Source organism: Notothenia coriiceps, unplaced genomic scaffold (assembly GCF_000735185.1).
Source record: "Notothenia coriiceps isolate Sejong01 unplaced genomic scaffold, NC01 NC01_scaffold00028277, whole genome shotgun sequence".
In the NCBI taxonomy this organism is placed as follows: domain Eukaryota; kingdom Metazoa; phylum Chordata; class Actinopteri; order Perciformes; family Nototheniidae; genus Notothenia; species Notothenia coriiceps.
The window spans coordinates 7397-21057 of NW_011360978.1; the positions used below are offsets into that span (position 1 = coordinate 7397).

The 13661-nt window shown below is 40.0% G+C and overlaps 2 protein-coding genes across 2 annotated transcripts in view; both read right to left on the reverse strand.

Moving 5' to 3' along the window:
• Nucleotides 1-5939, reverse strand: part of lrrc41 (leucine rich repeat containing 41) — an 11797-nt gene extending 5858 nt beyond the window's left edge. Inside the window, exons 1-7 of the mRNA XM_010785797.1 lie at nt 5624-5939; nt 4693-4779; nt 4523-4581; nt 3660-4440; nt 2735-2971; nt 1937-2104; nt 1295-1393 (exon numbers count right to left, since the gene is read on the reverse strand). Of these exons, the coding sequence (XP_010784099.1) occupies nt 1295-1393; nt 1937-2104; nt 2735-2971; nt 3660-4440; nt 4523-4581; nt 4693-4779; nt 5624-5756 (1564 nt within the window). The 5' untranslated portion in view covers nt 5757-5939. The remainder of the gene's footprint in view (nt 1-1294; nt 1394-1936; nt 2105-2734; nt 2972-3659; nt 4441-4522; nt 4582-4692; nt 4780-5623) is intronic.
• A 307-nt stretch (nt 5940-6246) lies between these two features.
• rad54l (RAD54 like) lies at nt 6247-13152 on the reverse strand. Its single transcript, XM_010785798.1, has 18 exons — nt 12857-13152; nt 12665-12745; nt 12188-12298; nt 12027-12087; nt 11803-11938; nt 11557-11626; nt 11108-11396; nt 10560-10684; nt 10334-10484; nt 10113-10239; nt 9847-9921; nt 9257-9387; nt 9028-9138; nt 8777-8900; nt 8606-8684; nt 8337-8516; nt 8058-8221; nt 6247-7116 (listed from the first exon to the last, which is right to left on the reverse strand). Exons 1-18 carry the CDS (start codon nt 12857-12859, stop codon nt 6915-6917), a joined length of 2220 nt encoding a protein of 739 aa, XP_010784100.1. The 5' UTR covers nt 12860-13152; the 3' UTR covers nt 6247-6914.
• Nucleotides 13153-13661: the final 509 nt, after the last annotated feature.

Below are 13661 nucleotides of genomic sequence, written 5' to 3' on the forward strand. Positions count from 1 at the left end.
ACATCACTAGAGAGAGATCTCTCGTCTGGATTGGAAAGATCGTAAATATAGAGATGCATTTTTTTGACTTTTTGCATGTTAGAAACAATATAATGTTTATGTAGCAATAATACATATGTTTTAAATTTCTCCAGTACCGATAAAAAGACCGATAACGTTGGAGCTTAACGGCACGTAAAAACACACGTGATGACGTCACCAACGAATCGACGACTGAATTAGTTGGCAACTAATTTGGCCATTGATTGACTGGTGACTATTTCGCAGATAAACCTAGTAACCCCGCCCCCTTTAAAAAAACGGCTCTTTTGAACGGCTCTTTGAAAGGAACAGAGCCATAAGATCCGGCTCCCTTCATAGAGCCATAATTCCCATCACTCTCCTCTCTGTGTGCGAGGGGGCGGGGCAGTTTACACACACACGCGGCTGCTAAATACAACACACACACACGCGGCGGCTACATGCGTGCAACACACACACTCGGCGGAGATGGCAGAGAGAACTAAGCCTCTGAGGTGTGGTTAAATGTCTCGATGTGGACAATGCTCGTTGCCTAAAGTGCAATACGATTTTAGCATGTAATGGCGGTAAAACGAGCAATTTGTCTAAACATTTAGCAAAAGTGCTCCACATCCAGACGGAGAAATGCACCGGGTTCCACTGTCTTTCTAGTAGCTCTGTAGCCCCATCCACGAGGAACGTTTCCACGTCAGCAACACACAGAGTTAACAAAATTATACATACATGGGTTAATGATTAGAGGTATCAGAGTTATTTAGTTTGTTAAAGTTTCAGCTATTCTGTTTACAGTTCTGTTATCAGATTATTTAATACGATTTGTTAAAACGTTGTTGTTTCTTTTGATGTGAAATATTTATTATGTATTTAATTTAAATAAAAAGCAATGTTAGTTTTGTTCACAAATCTATCACAGGTTAAAACCCGAGGGCACCGAGCCTTCGCAGCAGCTGGCCCCAGGCTCTGGAACCCTCTGCCCCTCCATGTGAGGTCGGCCAACACTAGGGGTTTTTAAATCCTCACTAAAAACACACGTTCTTCTCTCTGGCCTTCTAGTCAGAGGCAGAGCACGACACCTGACTATCCCTGTGTTTTTTTTTTTATATTTCTGTTGTCAATTATTGTCTTTTATTGTGATCGTAGTAATGTGTTTTTATTACATGTACAGCACTTTGGCTCGACCAAAAATCGCTTTTAAATGTGCTATATAAATAAAACTTGATTTGATCACCTTTTTGTGTTCCACAGGATCACGTTTACAAAATGGTATTCTTACCTTCCAACTTGCAGTTCCTCAGTAGATTCAGGATTTCAGGGAGACAATCGGACAGCTTCACATCCTCGAGGTGGAGACTCCTCAGGAGCTGATTGGAGCCTAAAAGTGGAAAATAAGTCGTTACTGACAGCACTTCAGATAAGACTTAGTATAGAATTAGTCAGATCAACTGATCAGGCACAAATATTATTTGAAAGGTTTTATAAACTAACTAATCAGTATCAGTATGAACCTTAAAAAAACTGAATCAGTCGGGCTTTCGCGTGGTTAACGTTTCAGAATATCAGCAGCAGTTAATATAACATTTAATCAGATCTATGAAGATAAGGCTGTTGTGTTTCTATATTTAACTTATAACCAATAAATGAGGAAAAAAGACAATAAAAAAGATGTAAATCTTTGTACTATAAATAAATACTTGTGTTCTTTAGGGCACATATATGACCTAAAACAGGTGCTCAGTATTTGTTCACATACAATACTCATATAGAAGCCCTTGTTTAGGCCTTTTTTTGTTACCATGTGAGCAGACTCATGAGTCAAGATGTCAATGTATCTTAGTTGTATTGACTTAGATCTCTATCAAGCCTCCGTGCCCTGGCGCTTTGTGCCTTTCAGGAGCTAACAGTGACAGGACATTACCTGAGAGAGTGCTGAGCAGGAGGCTTTGAGAGGAGCCAGTTGGTAACCTCATCCCCGCGATGTGGAGCGAGGTGAGATGAGGAGAGTGTCTCAGAACATTGGTGATGAAGTGCAGATCTGTCAGCTGGAGCTCAGCCACTTTAACTGACAGCTTCTGCAGAGGCAGCTCTGTGGAGGACAGCAAACGGTCACCTCAGAGGGTGCAATTCCTAAGTTTGCCTTAGTTTTATCTTCGAAAAAAGTTTTTCTGAACTTTTTAACTTCTGATTGACTGTAAAGTGGTTTAACTACCAAAAATAAACACTGCATTTGTAGAAAAAAACTAATGGTTATCTTACATTGCTTTCTTTCATCTGTACAATGTGATGACCGTCTCTTGTTTAAAACATTCTCTAATGTTGAAGTTACTCTGCCCTCAACCTGTAGAGGATTTGTTGCACAATTCATTTAAATGTAATTGAAATTTTGATATTCATAAAGCGGGAAGCACCTATTTGTTAAAGGCAGAATATCTGTTCAAATGCAATTTTGAATCTGGAATTTCAGAGACATTCAGGCGTACTAATAGTATTTTACAAACTTAACAAAAGAGATATCAAATATTTTTCAAGGATGAGAATAATGATGTAAAAACAATCAATACTTCCTATATCCTTTTCCCAATATCAGCCAAAATAATCCCCATTTTTTATTGTGTCCAAATCGTGCAGCCCTTCTTAGTTCTTGGCTGGTTCAACAGGTGTGATACACTTTCTGCCTACTTAGATATTACTTCATTTGGTAGCAGCTTCAAAGCACCTGGCATGTCTGGATCCTCAGCTCCGGGGTGACGCAGTAAGAGGCGTGATCCCAACATGGCAGTCTGGATCTCCACGTGCAGGGAGGTCAGGTGGGGGTTAGCGTCCAGCAGGAACTCCAGCAGCCCGGCGTAGGGCAGCACGCTGACGCTGAGCTCCGTGAGGGAGCTGCGGCAGCTCTCCGTCAGCGTCTTCAGGGCTTTGGCCAGGCCCAGCACATCCGCATCTCTGAATGAAGCTGCAGACACACACAGAAACACAATAATTTCCTGCACACTAATACGTCAGGTTTAACTATTGTGACAGTAAGGTTATCTTCAACTTTGTTCAATAGATTCAGTACAGCAACATTCAACAACAAGTTCAATGTCAAGATTAAGATGCACCTTTATTGTGCATTCATCTGCATTTTCAGATGTTTGTTTGACTTAATGTTGTTTTTGTTAACAGCTTTATCAGACAACATTTGATATTGTTAGTTGTTTTACATAATATCTAGAAAGAGGACATATTATGCTCATCTTCAGGTTCATATGTGTATGTTGTGTCTGTACTGTGACATGTTTCCATGCTTTAATGTTCTCATACTGCCTGTGCTGCAGCACCTCTTTTCACCCTCTGTCTGAAACCAGAGCCCAGTCTGCTCTGATTGGTTAGCTGGCCGGCTCTGTTGCACATTGTCCGTGCCTATCACGTACAATGTGCTAACATCCAACTGTTCTACACACAAAGCTGAACATTTGGAGATTTTAGGGGAACTTCTTGAGGGCAAGTTTGGGACATTGAACTGTCATCATACTGAACATATTTAAATGGAGTTTAAGGTACTGTCAAGGATAAACAAAGGGCACCATTAATTATCCACTGCTACCAATGTTGGATGTTTGTTCATAAACTTAAATTATTATTCATTTTGAGACACTTACTAATGCTGTGAAGAGTTAGAGAGCGCAGGAAGAAACATGTGGGCAGGGCATTGTTAAGCACTGTGAAGGTGTCCGACACACACTTCCTGATCTCCAGACTTTCGATCTGTCCCCACGGACAGGCCCCTGCTGAGGGCCCTTCACGCGGAGCGAAGGTTTGACAGAGAAACTTCAGGTCCACATCAAGGTTGGCTTTTCCACATTCTTTCTCCTCGACACAATCCAACTTCAAACGTTTGCAGGGAACAACGTGATTATCCTGATCCTCTGAAGCCGCAGTCTTGATGCATAAACCGCAACTGGCCCTGTCTGCAATGGCTGAATAGGCTTGTAAGTTACATGTTGCCATTTTTCTCTGCATTAGGGACCTGAGCTCAGGGCTTACAAACTGAGATCCCCTGTTGAGTAGAATCCAGGACAGCATGAGGGAACATTTCACATCTATAACAACTTTCTTAGCAACCCCGTGGTCTAGCAGGCGATGGAGGACGTACAAATCTGTCTTCCTGTCTGATAGATCCATGCACTTTGAGACACAAACCGTCCTGATACCCTTCTCTAAGAGCTTCAGAAGATGCCGTCGTTCAGAAGTTAAACTTTCAACTGGAGTATCGAGTAAAAAATATTTGATACATTTGGCTGCAGCCAACAGGAAGGATGGGGTGTTCAAATGTGTGATGTTTTTCTGGACAAATTGGCTGGTGTAGCCGTAGAATACTAGAGTGAAAATAATTCTCATAACTTCATGTTTGGCCTCTTCTTCTGTGTGGAAGTTTATCGCCTGAAATGAAACACAGGATACATATTACATCCGGGTTCTGGTTGTTACTATACGAGATAATCAAAGAAGCCATTGTACTTACATGGTTAAGTCCACGCATTTCCTGTAGGACTCCGATCCATCCGGCATGAGTTGATATACCTGAAACAAGGCAAAGAGAAAGTGGAAAATAGAATCTTAATCATGAATTCTGATCAAAACAAAAGTACACTTTCTGTGAACAAAGGAAATGTACATTTCCTCAGTTCGTACCTCTCTTGTTTAGGGCAGGCTGGAGCTCATCCAGTTGGCATACAGTCAGATGAAGAAGAAGACCCTTAATGAGAGGCGTTGGTAGATCTGTATACAGTTACAAAACAAAATACAACTTTAGCATAGATTTATCTTTCAAAGTGAATTGGAATCATCAATGAGGGACCAGGAAGTGAATTGATGTTACATGTGTACTGTGAGGTGTACAAGAAGAGAGTAACGTTACAAGTTAACATAACAATTATATACCAAACTTGGTAACGTTTATTTTAAAGTACTCGAAGTAATGTTATTAAGGGCAGTGCAAACAGTCAAATGTTATTTTACGTCAACCTATCCGTTACACACAAAGCCAAGTCTGACAACTTTGAGTGGATTTTTTTTGGGGGGGGGGGGGGGGGGGGTCCCCTTGAATGTTAGTTTGGGATATGTACCATCCTTCAGTAGTGGAAGAAGTATTCAGATGTCATACTTAAGTATAACTAGAACTAGCAATACTTGGTTGTGAAAACACTCTGTTACAAGTAAAATTCCTGCATTCTAAATGGCATCTAAATAAGTACTAAAGGTAAAAGTACTTGTGGCTTCTAAAATGTTGTGGAGTAATGAAATTACTCAGGTAAAGTACAAGTACCTCAGAATTGTACTCAAGTACGATACTTCAGTAAATGTACTTAACTGCATTCTACCACTGCCGTCCTAAAAATAATTAATACAACCAATAACAATATTGCCATTTGCAGGTTTATTGAATGGAGTTCAATTTAACGTAAACTGTTAGCTGGTTGGCTTTACTTATGGGGATATTAAAGTTAGCGAAAGTAAATGAGGTGCTAGCTGTATGGGATATGTGACATAAGCGAAGGTAAATTACATGCTAGCTTCTAACAGTGTCATGTTAGCCAACTCCCTGTTATTCAACACGACTTACCAATAACAGCCTCAAAGCCCAGAGCAGCATAATGTTCCCGGACAGCTAGGAAACATATCTCCTTTAAAGTGAGACATGCATCCTTTCGGTTTATTTGGTCTGCTTTGCGGGCAGTGTCCCCCATTGCTAGCATTTATGTGTGTTTCATTTACAACGTCGTTAATTACGATGCTGTTTGAAACGTTAACCAACTACCGGGACACAGCCCTGGTTCCGTCTGCTTCTGGTCCCTTTGCTTCACGTTGTGGTTGGCAAATAATGAGTTACAGCTACTTCACCAATGGATGTAATATAGCAATAACAATACAGTCACCGGCTCTTCTATTTCTCTAGTTTTAATGGCGGTCGACCAACCAAGATGAAAGGTATATGGCGCCACCTACCGCAGCGATGCAGCATCATTGTTTTCTTTTTATAGATCCAAGGTTTATGTTCTTGAACTTCCTATTGTTTAATTTCGTTAACGTTGAATATATCCAGCAAACTGGAACGATTAAAATGATATTTAATTATCTTGTTCTTTGTGTGAATCAGAAGAATAAACTATACATTTGTCATTGGTTCTATTTGTTCTGCTATTCTATAATTGCATTCATTTAAAAAGGTATTGAATAAAGATATTTGTTTTTTTTGTACAGTTCATTTTATTTATGGGAAAATGTCACATTCATAAAGAGATGGACTGACTCCAAATCAAATGTCTGACACTTTTAATAAACAGTATGAATTAAAACTGCAAGCAGCTCGGTGCAGGTCCGCTGTTGTCCGCATGTTGACGCGTCATGCAATGCTTTCCGGTGTCGGCCGATAGCAAACGCGGGACGTTTCAGGCCGATCGAACAATGCCTATAGGAGTTACAGCAGTAAGTGGTCTCAGACTCTAATAAGAAGGTGATGTGTAGGCAACCTTGTATTTGAAAAACATTTATTATATTTTTTATAACTTTCCACTTGTACCCGTGTACAGTGAATCTACATTGAAAACACTGATGATGGTAAATGAAGCGGCACTCGTATAGAGAGACACACGCACACACAATCATGCACCGACTTATATCGGCACTAGTCGCCTGCATGAAGTACTAAAACGTACTGGTACTTGTGTGCATGTGCTATTAAAATGTGTTCAAATCCAGGAAGTGTAGTTGTTTATGTGCAGAAGTTACTGGATTCACAACAGAAAGATAACCAATCCTGCTCCTCTCTTTCATTTAAAAAAACAGAATAACAAATAAATATCAGCACAAACGGTACATGTAGTCTTTTGATAAAGTCTGTTTAGTCCCTCCTGCTATACTACGCCCTTCTGGTCCTCATGAGAGCGCTGGTGGAAGACAAATGAGACGGCAGCGTCCCAGGAGGCTTTCAACACCTGGTCCCTCAGGCCCTTCTTGTCAGAGCAGTGGTTCCACTGGGAGAGGTCACTGGTGCAGTCGGAGGCCTCTGCAGGAGGCCGGACCTCCCTGCCGTTCACACAGCGGCGACAGCGAAACCTGACAGAAACACAAGAGGGAGGAAGAGAGGCCGATTAGCACATTACATACAGTGTGGCAATGTTGAGGCTGCAGGCTCAGATCAGATCTCCGAGGAAGATGCTGTTATATGAAGTGATCAGATGGGGACATTTGTGTGTTTGGCGTAAACAAAATAAAGGAAAGAGGCAGTACTGGGTCTGTTTTTCTTGATGTCTGTAAATATATACAAATTCAGCTACGGTGTGTTTCTGTATGACAGTCAGATCTGCTCTCTGTCAGTTGGACTTAGTTTACTTACAATGAATACAATCATTGTAACTAATTGTAATAATAATACCTACATATACTAAATTAGATTGTAGCTGATTTAACACAATATAATTACATTTAATAGACTATAAATAAACAATATAAATCACATAAGCTACAATAGAATTAAAACCATAATGATTAAAAAATAATTGAAATGTAGCTATACAATTATATATATTTTTTAATAATTCAAGCAGTTGAACAGTTAACAGTAATATACTTTGTTTACAATATAATCACTAAAACAGATGTTTATAGAAATGGTATTCTTCTTTATTTACTTTACTTTTACAAAACTCAATTTCCCTCAGGGACCAATAAAGTATTTCTGATTCTGATGTGTGAATAGTTAAAACAGACTTCACACCAGCGTGCATACTCTAAGTCTTGAATTTACACTGTATTCTGCATCCGTCCACTGGAATGTGAGTTATCATTTAAATATTTACCTACTTCTATAACATTATCAAAAAGACAGGGTCATCCATAACTCATATAAACCAGTATGGTAATACACACAGTTAGTATGATCAGGGGGTTTTCAGCACAGATTCTATGTATCTTAAATGAGGTAGTTTCACATTTTTTCACAAGGCTGAGCAGCAAAAGAAATTCTAAAAAAAGTCTGCACTGTTTCTTTTCCATACCTGTCATGTGTGTCACTGATGGTCTCCTCGTTCAGATGGAAGAGTTCTCGGAGCTCGCCCAGAGAGAAGTGGCGCTCCACGTCCTGCTCCTCGTCCACCACACAGCTGCTCAGGGCCTTCTTATGTGCCTGCCTCTGAAGGATCTTCTCCTCAATCGTCCCCGTCTGCCAGCATACAAACACACAAATCAAATATGGAAGCTATGTCTGCAGCTTTAAATGTTCCTGAAATATGTTGAAGGATTCAATGAGTGCATTTTATGAGCTGTGTTGAACTGACGGAGAGCAGTCTGTAGATGTAGCAGGTCTTCTTCTGGCCGTCTCTCCACACCCGCGCCATCGCCTGCTCATCATTGGCTGGATTCCAGTCAGGATCAAACATAACCAAGCGATTAGCACCAATCAGATTCAGGCCACATCCTCCAGCCTTGCTGCTCAGCATGAAGATGAACTCTGGATTCTGAGAAATAAAACATTCAGAAGTTTCTTTAACTGCCTCGCAAAGCTTAGTCCTTTTTTCTTTCTTTTTTTAAACAGTGTCAAACTCACAGACGGAGTGTTGAATTTTTCCACAACTTTTGCCCTTTTCTTGATGGACATTGTTCCATCCAGTCGCACATAGAGGTATCTGTCAAAGACCAAGAAGAGGAGGGTTGTTGCTCACTGAAAAATAATAAAATACAGTCACAAATAAATGGTGGATTCCCCCCCAAAAAGTACCTTCTAGATCTGCAGAGCTTCTCGAAGAGGTCCAGTGTTTGAGTGTAGTTGGAAACGAGCACCACCTTGTCACTAGTTGTAGACCTTGTCATTGCCAGAATGTAATCAAGAACCAGCATTTTCCCTGGAAGAAAGAAAACCAGTTTGTCTTCATGTGGCCTGTCAAATGTGCAACTTCTAAAATGGATGTCAGCAGTATATGTAATCACCAAAAGCAGATTTGTACAGAGTGGTTTTTGACATGTTCTCACCAGAGAGCTGAGGCTCCACAGCTTTAGCGGAGTAGCCAGAGGGAAAGAGTTCCAGCGCCCCTTCAAAGCCCTCATCCCTCTGCAGACACTTCTCATAGATCAGAGCTGGGTCTGCAAAACAGAGGAGGAGTTAGTATTTCTACAAAAGTAAACTTTGCATAGTGTTTTTGCGTGATAGCTATATTTTCCACAAATGCAACAGTGTGATATATTTGGAGTTTGCACTTACGATTGCACAGTTTCTTAAGTGTGGTGATGGAAGACAGGGAGGAGACACTTATTTTTCCCTGCTGTAATGTCTCAATGGGCTTTGCCTGTTTGAGGAAACGCTTGTAGAGTTCTGACTGCAAAGGAGTCAGCCTGCAGGGAAACGGACATTGTGTTAATATAATTATTCTAATTTACAATATTAAAATTCATACAAAGACATAGAGTAAAGTTGTGTCTGGATGATCAATACTTTTGAAAACCGTATGAAATGTGTCCGGAACCATATTTCCATCAGCTTCATTTCAAATAAAAAAAGGTGTTTGCATGTTTTTCTCAAGACAGCATTATAAACTAGTGTCAAATAAAAAAAATAGGCTTGATTTGGTAAATAAACATTTTGTTTGAAGAAAGGTATCTAAGGATTGAATTTTTGTTTACACATTTGGTATTGGTGCTGAAACTTTGGAAAATCGTTCGTGATTCCTTGAAAACAATGTTTATGTCCAAAAAAAACAATTTCAAATGAGACCAACATTTTGTTTACAATGAAAAAATGGCTACAACCTATTCTCAACTTTCTAACACAAGAAACACAATGAACCAACATACCTGCAACACACAACCTGCTCAATTTTCACAGGAAGATATTTAGACAAGATGTCAGATGTTCTCCTGATCAAGCATCTGTAGAGGCAGAATATTAAAACAGGTTTAACAATAGCTGAGAAAGTACTTTTGATAAATGCTAATCAACATAAGCTAATTAGTGCAATTTGACACACACAGGCAGACAAATCTCCCACACACAGAACCTGAACATTAGCATAATAGGTCCCCTTTACATATAAAGTACCTTGCATGCCGTTTGAGCTCACCTGTTGACGATGTTGATCAGCTCCTTGAGCCTTTCCTCCCCAATCTGTCTGTCTTTATCACTGGCTTCTGCATCTCGACCCCTGAGGATGGGAAGCTCAAATCGCTTTTTAAACTCCTGGGCTGTACCTGCCAGGTAAGAGGTAAGAAAAAAAAAAAGGGGGGGTCAGGAAAAACAGCAGAGATAACAGAAATGTGTAATAGCTGTTTTTAAGCTACTAACCTAGGATCCCAGCATTTACAAAGTGGACCAAGCTGAAGTACTCCAGTAGGTCGTTCTGGATTGGGGTGCCTGATATCAGCACCCTCCGCTGGGCACTCATGGCATTCAGCGCCTGGTAGGTCTGGTTGTCAGAGTTCTTCAGCCGATGACCCTACAGTACACACAATAATAAATGTTAAATCATTGTTTCATCAGTCTGCCACAGCTCTAAAGAATATGTAAATACCTCGTCACAGATGACAAGTCCAACTTTTCCCTTGTGCAGAACCGCGGTGTGCAGTCGGAATGTCTCGTAGGAAATAATCAGGATCGGGGTGGCTACTCTCAAACCATGTTGAGAGACAAAGTTCACTAGTAGAAACCACAGAAAACAAATACCTTAATATGCAGACAATACTCCAACAAGGATATTATGAATTAAATATTGGATGCTGAACCAGATATTGTCCAAGTACCATGACTTCACGTCCAAAAGGCCTACACACTATTTCTTTTTTATATGGTGTATATTTTCTTTATTTTCTTTTAAAGCATCTTTGAGCACTGTAAAAGTGATATATACATTTTAGTTTTGGTGAAATAATTTTAAATGATCATGGATGACTGGCAAAATGTAAATTATAAACTGCAATAATATCATCAGAGTTACTATGACTTTAAATCAAAATCATCAACATTGGTATGAATAACACACTACAGGAAAGGAAAAAACCCCAAAAGCATAATATGGCCCCTTTAACTTTGCTGTGAATTCTCATGAGGAGACAGAGGTACCTAGTTTTCTATCGATCTCCTCCTTTGAACCTCCGTCGATGGCGACTGGTGAAAGGCGTCCTCCCAGCCACTTTGCTATTTCATTGTACCAGTTACGTACGAGACTGGACGGTGAAACCACAATGACCTTGTCTATCTCAGGCTTTACATCAGGGCTTTGGCGCAGCATGGTCCACATGAGGCTGATACACTGCAACGTCTTCCCCAGGCCCATCTCATCTGCCATGATGCAGCCGTACGACCCGGGGATACGCCTTCCCGTCACACACTCCCACAGGAACTTCACCCCCTAAAGAAATCGAAGACAGAATATTTTATCAATAGAGAAACATCTACAGCTGTGGGACATATAAAGGATTTCTGATTATCCACTATTACACAATATTGTCATATTTATGCAATTTGCTTTCTTGGTCAGAGAAGATAAGAAAAATATATCTTGTGTTTACCTCTCTCTGATGGGGTCTGAGTACTTTTCCTAAAACTGGATCCACAACAACATGGATTTGTATTTTATCTCTGAAAAAGACAAAGGAAAACAAATGAAAAACTCCCACCAATGGCACAGTTACAGCAATGGCAGTTAAGGATATGAAGTATTTTCTAGAACCGGTACAAAGCCCACATTCATTTTCTCTGTAGCCTATGTTAAAGGTGATCAAACCAAGGAATAATCCTATATGTTCTGAACCTACTTGTCAGCTTTGATCAGGTCATGAGCGCTCAGAATCGGGGGTTCATAAAGAACCAAAGCGTCTTCTGCGAAGGGATCGTGAAGAGCTTTCCTTACTCCTGCGCGCTTTAGACCAAGTGCCCTGATTCCCAGCACGCCTGTGGGTAATTCATCAGGAGAGCAGAGTAAGTACTTGTTTACTTATTGTCCTATACATGAATCCATAGTGACAAGAAAAACTGTTACCTGTGTAATTTTGAATAGGAATTTTAAATGGCTTGGAGAGGATACTTCGAATAAATGCCTCCTGTAAAAAGGATTTTAAACAAATGAGCATATAGATTCAATAGTATGCATTTATTGCTGTATTAACACAGGAAAATTAAATAGATTTCAAAAACGCTTACATGCTTGTCACCATCCAAACATTCAGGCAGTTTGTTCAGCTGTGTCAGAGGCTTTCTGAATGGAGAAATGTGGCTTTCTCTCCTCTCATTATCACTTTTTTTTTTTTTGTCCTGTGAAAAAGCATAACTCACCTTTCAATACAGCACGTACCAATGCTCATGTGTTACTAAAAGTTACCCTACCAATAAATAAACACTGCCAAGGGACTCAGAAGATCAGCTGAATCGAAAAGGGATTTGTTATGGTTCAAAGATTTCCATAAACATGTTATGGGAGGTCTTTGCATAAGTCAATTATCAAGAAAACCTAAAATTGCCAAATTCAGCCAGAGTTTGGCGTACTCTTTAATATGCAGTCTACGGTCACTCGCGTATCTATACAGACAATGCAACAATAGGGTGGTTTTCCAGGTAACTCTGAATAAAGCAACTTTGGATAAGGCATTACATGTATAATAAAGATGTTTATTTACTTACAGTGTTACATGTCCATTCCTCATCGTCACATGAATCTCCTTGCTTGCGTTTAGCAACCTGACTGGGAGCCAGACTCCTTCTCTGGAATGAGGATTTTTACCACAAGTTTTTAAACAGTTTAAGGTAGTTGGCAAAACCCAAATGTATCCTGGTGCAAAATGGGAATATATATGAATGCTTCGGCATGCTTACCATTGTCGTTTCCTCTGCTTGGCTGTTATGCTGAGACGTGTTGCTAGCATGTACCGCTAACGAGCCCTAGTTACCCAGAAACAGCCCGGAGCTCAGTCTGCTTCACTCACAGCCAATGAGCTCATTACTACATCACAGATATGTATGCCACGGATTTAAAATATAAGTATTATCAGTGAGTTAGTGCGTTCAATTCAGGTGACAGGTTAGTTCCATAGAAGGTTTATATTTGCACTGTTCTTCTAGCTTGATTCCGGTTGGTGTTAAACTGCGCGCTAAATGGATCACAACACTACGGCAAGCCTGAGAGGACAAACTGAACGCTATGTTTCTCCTCTAGGGGGCCGCCCCCTGGATATGACTGGCCCAGCTGCAGCCGCAGCAAGTACACGACACGCCCCCTACACGACACGCCCACCTGACACCTACGGTGGCTGAGAGACATTGGTACCGTACATGGCAGATTAAAAACGAATTGCAAATGTTATTGTAGCATTTGAAGCAACTACTAGGCAAATTAATTAATAACCTAGTCTATCCGTTTGAGACACAACAGTATATGACTTTAAGCACAAATAATTTTGTATAATTAATACATTAAAACAAAAAGGTGGCTTAGTAAACTTTATTTTTATCTTTTAGTACGCTACATATAAGATAGGTAATAATGAGATCATCTATTAATTATGTTTGTCTAACTGCCACACATGTATTTATACATGAATGCAGATATTTATGAACATCTAAATATAGTTGTTAAAGGTTTTAAGATATAAATAATCACATCATTAAGGTTTCAAACAGG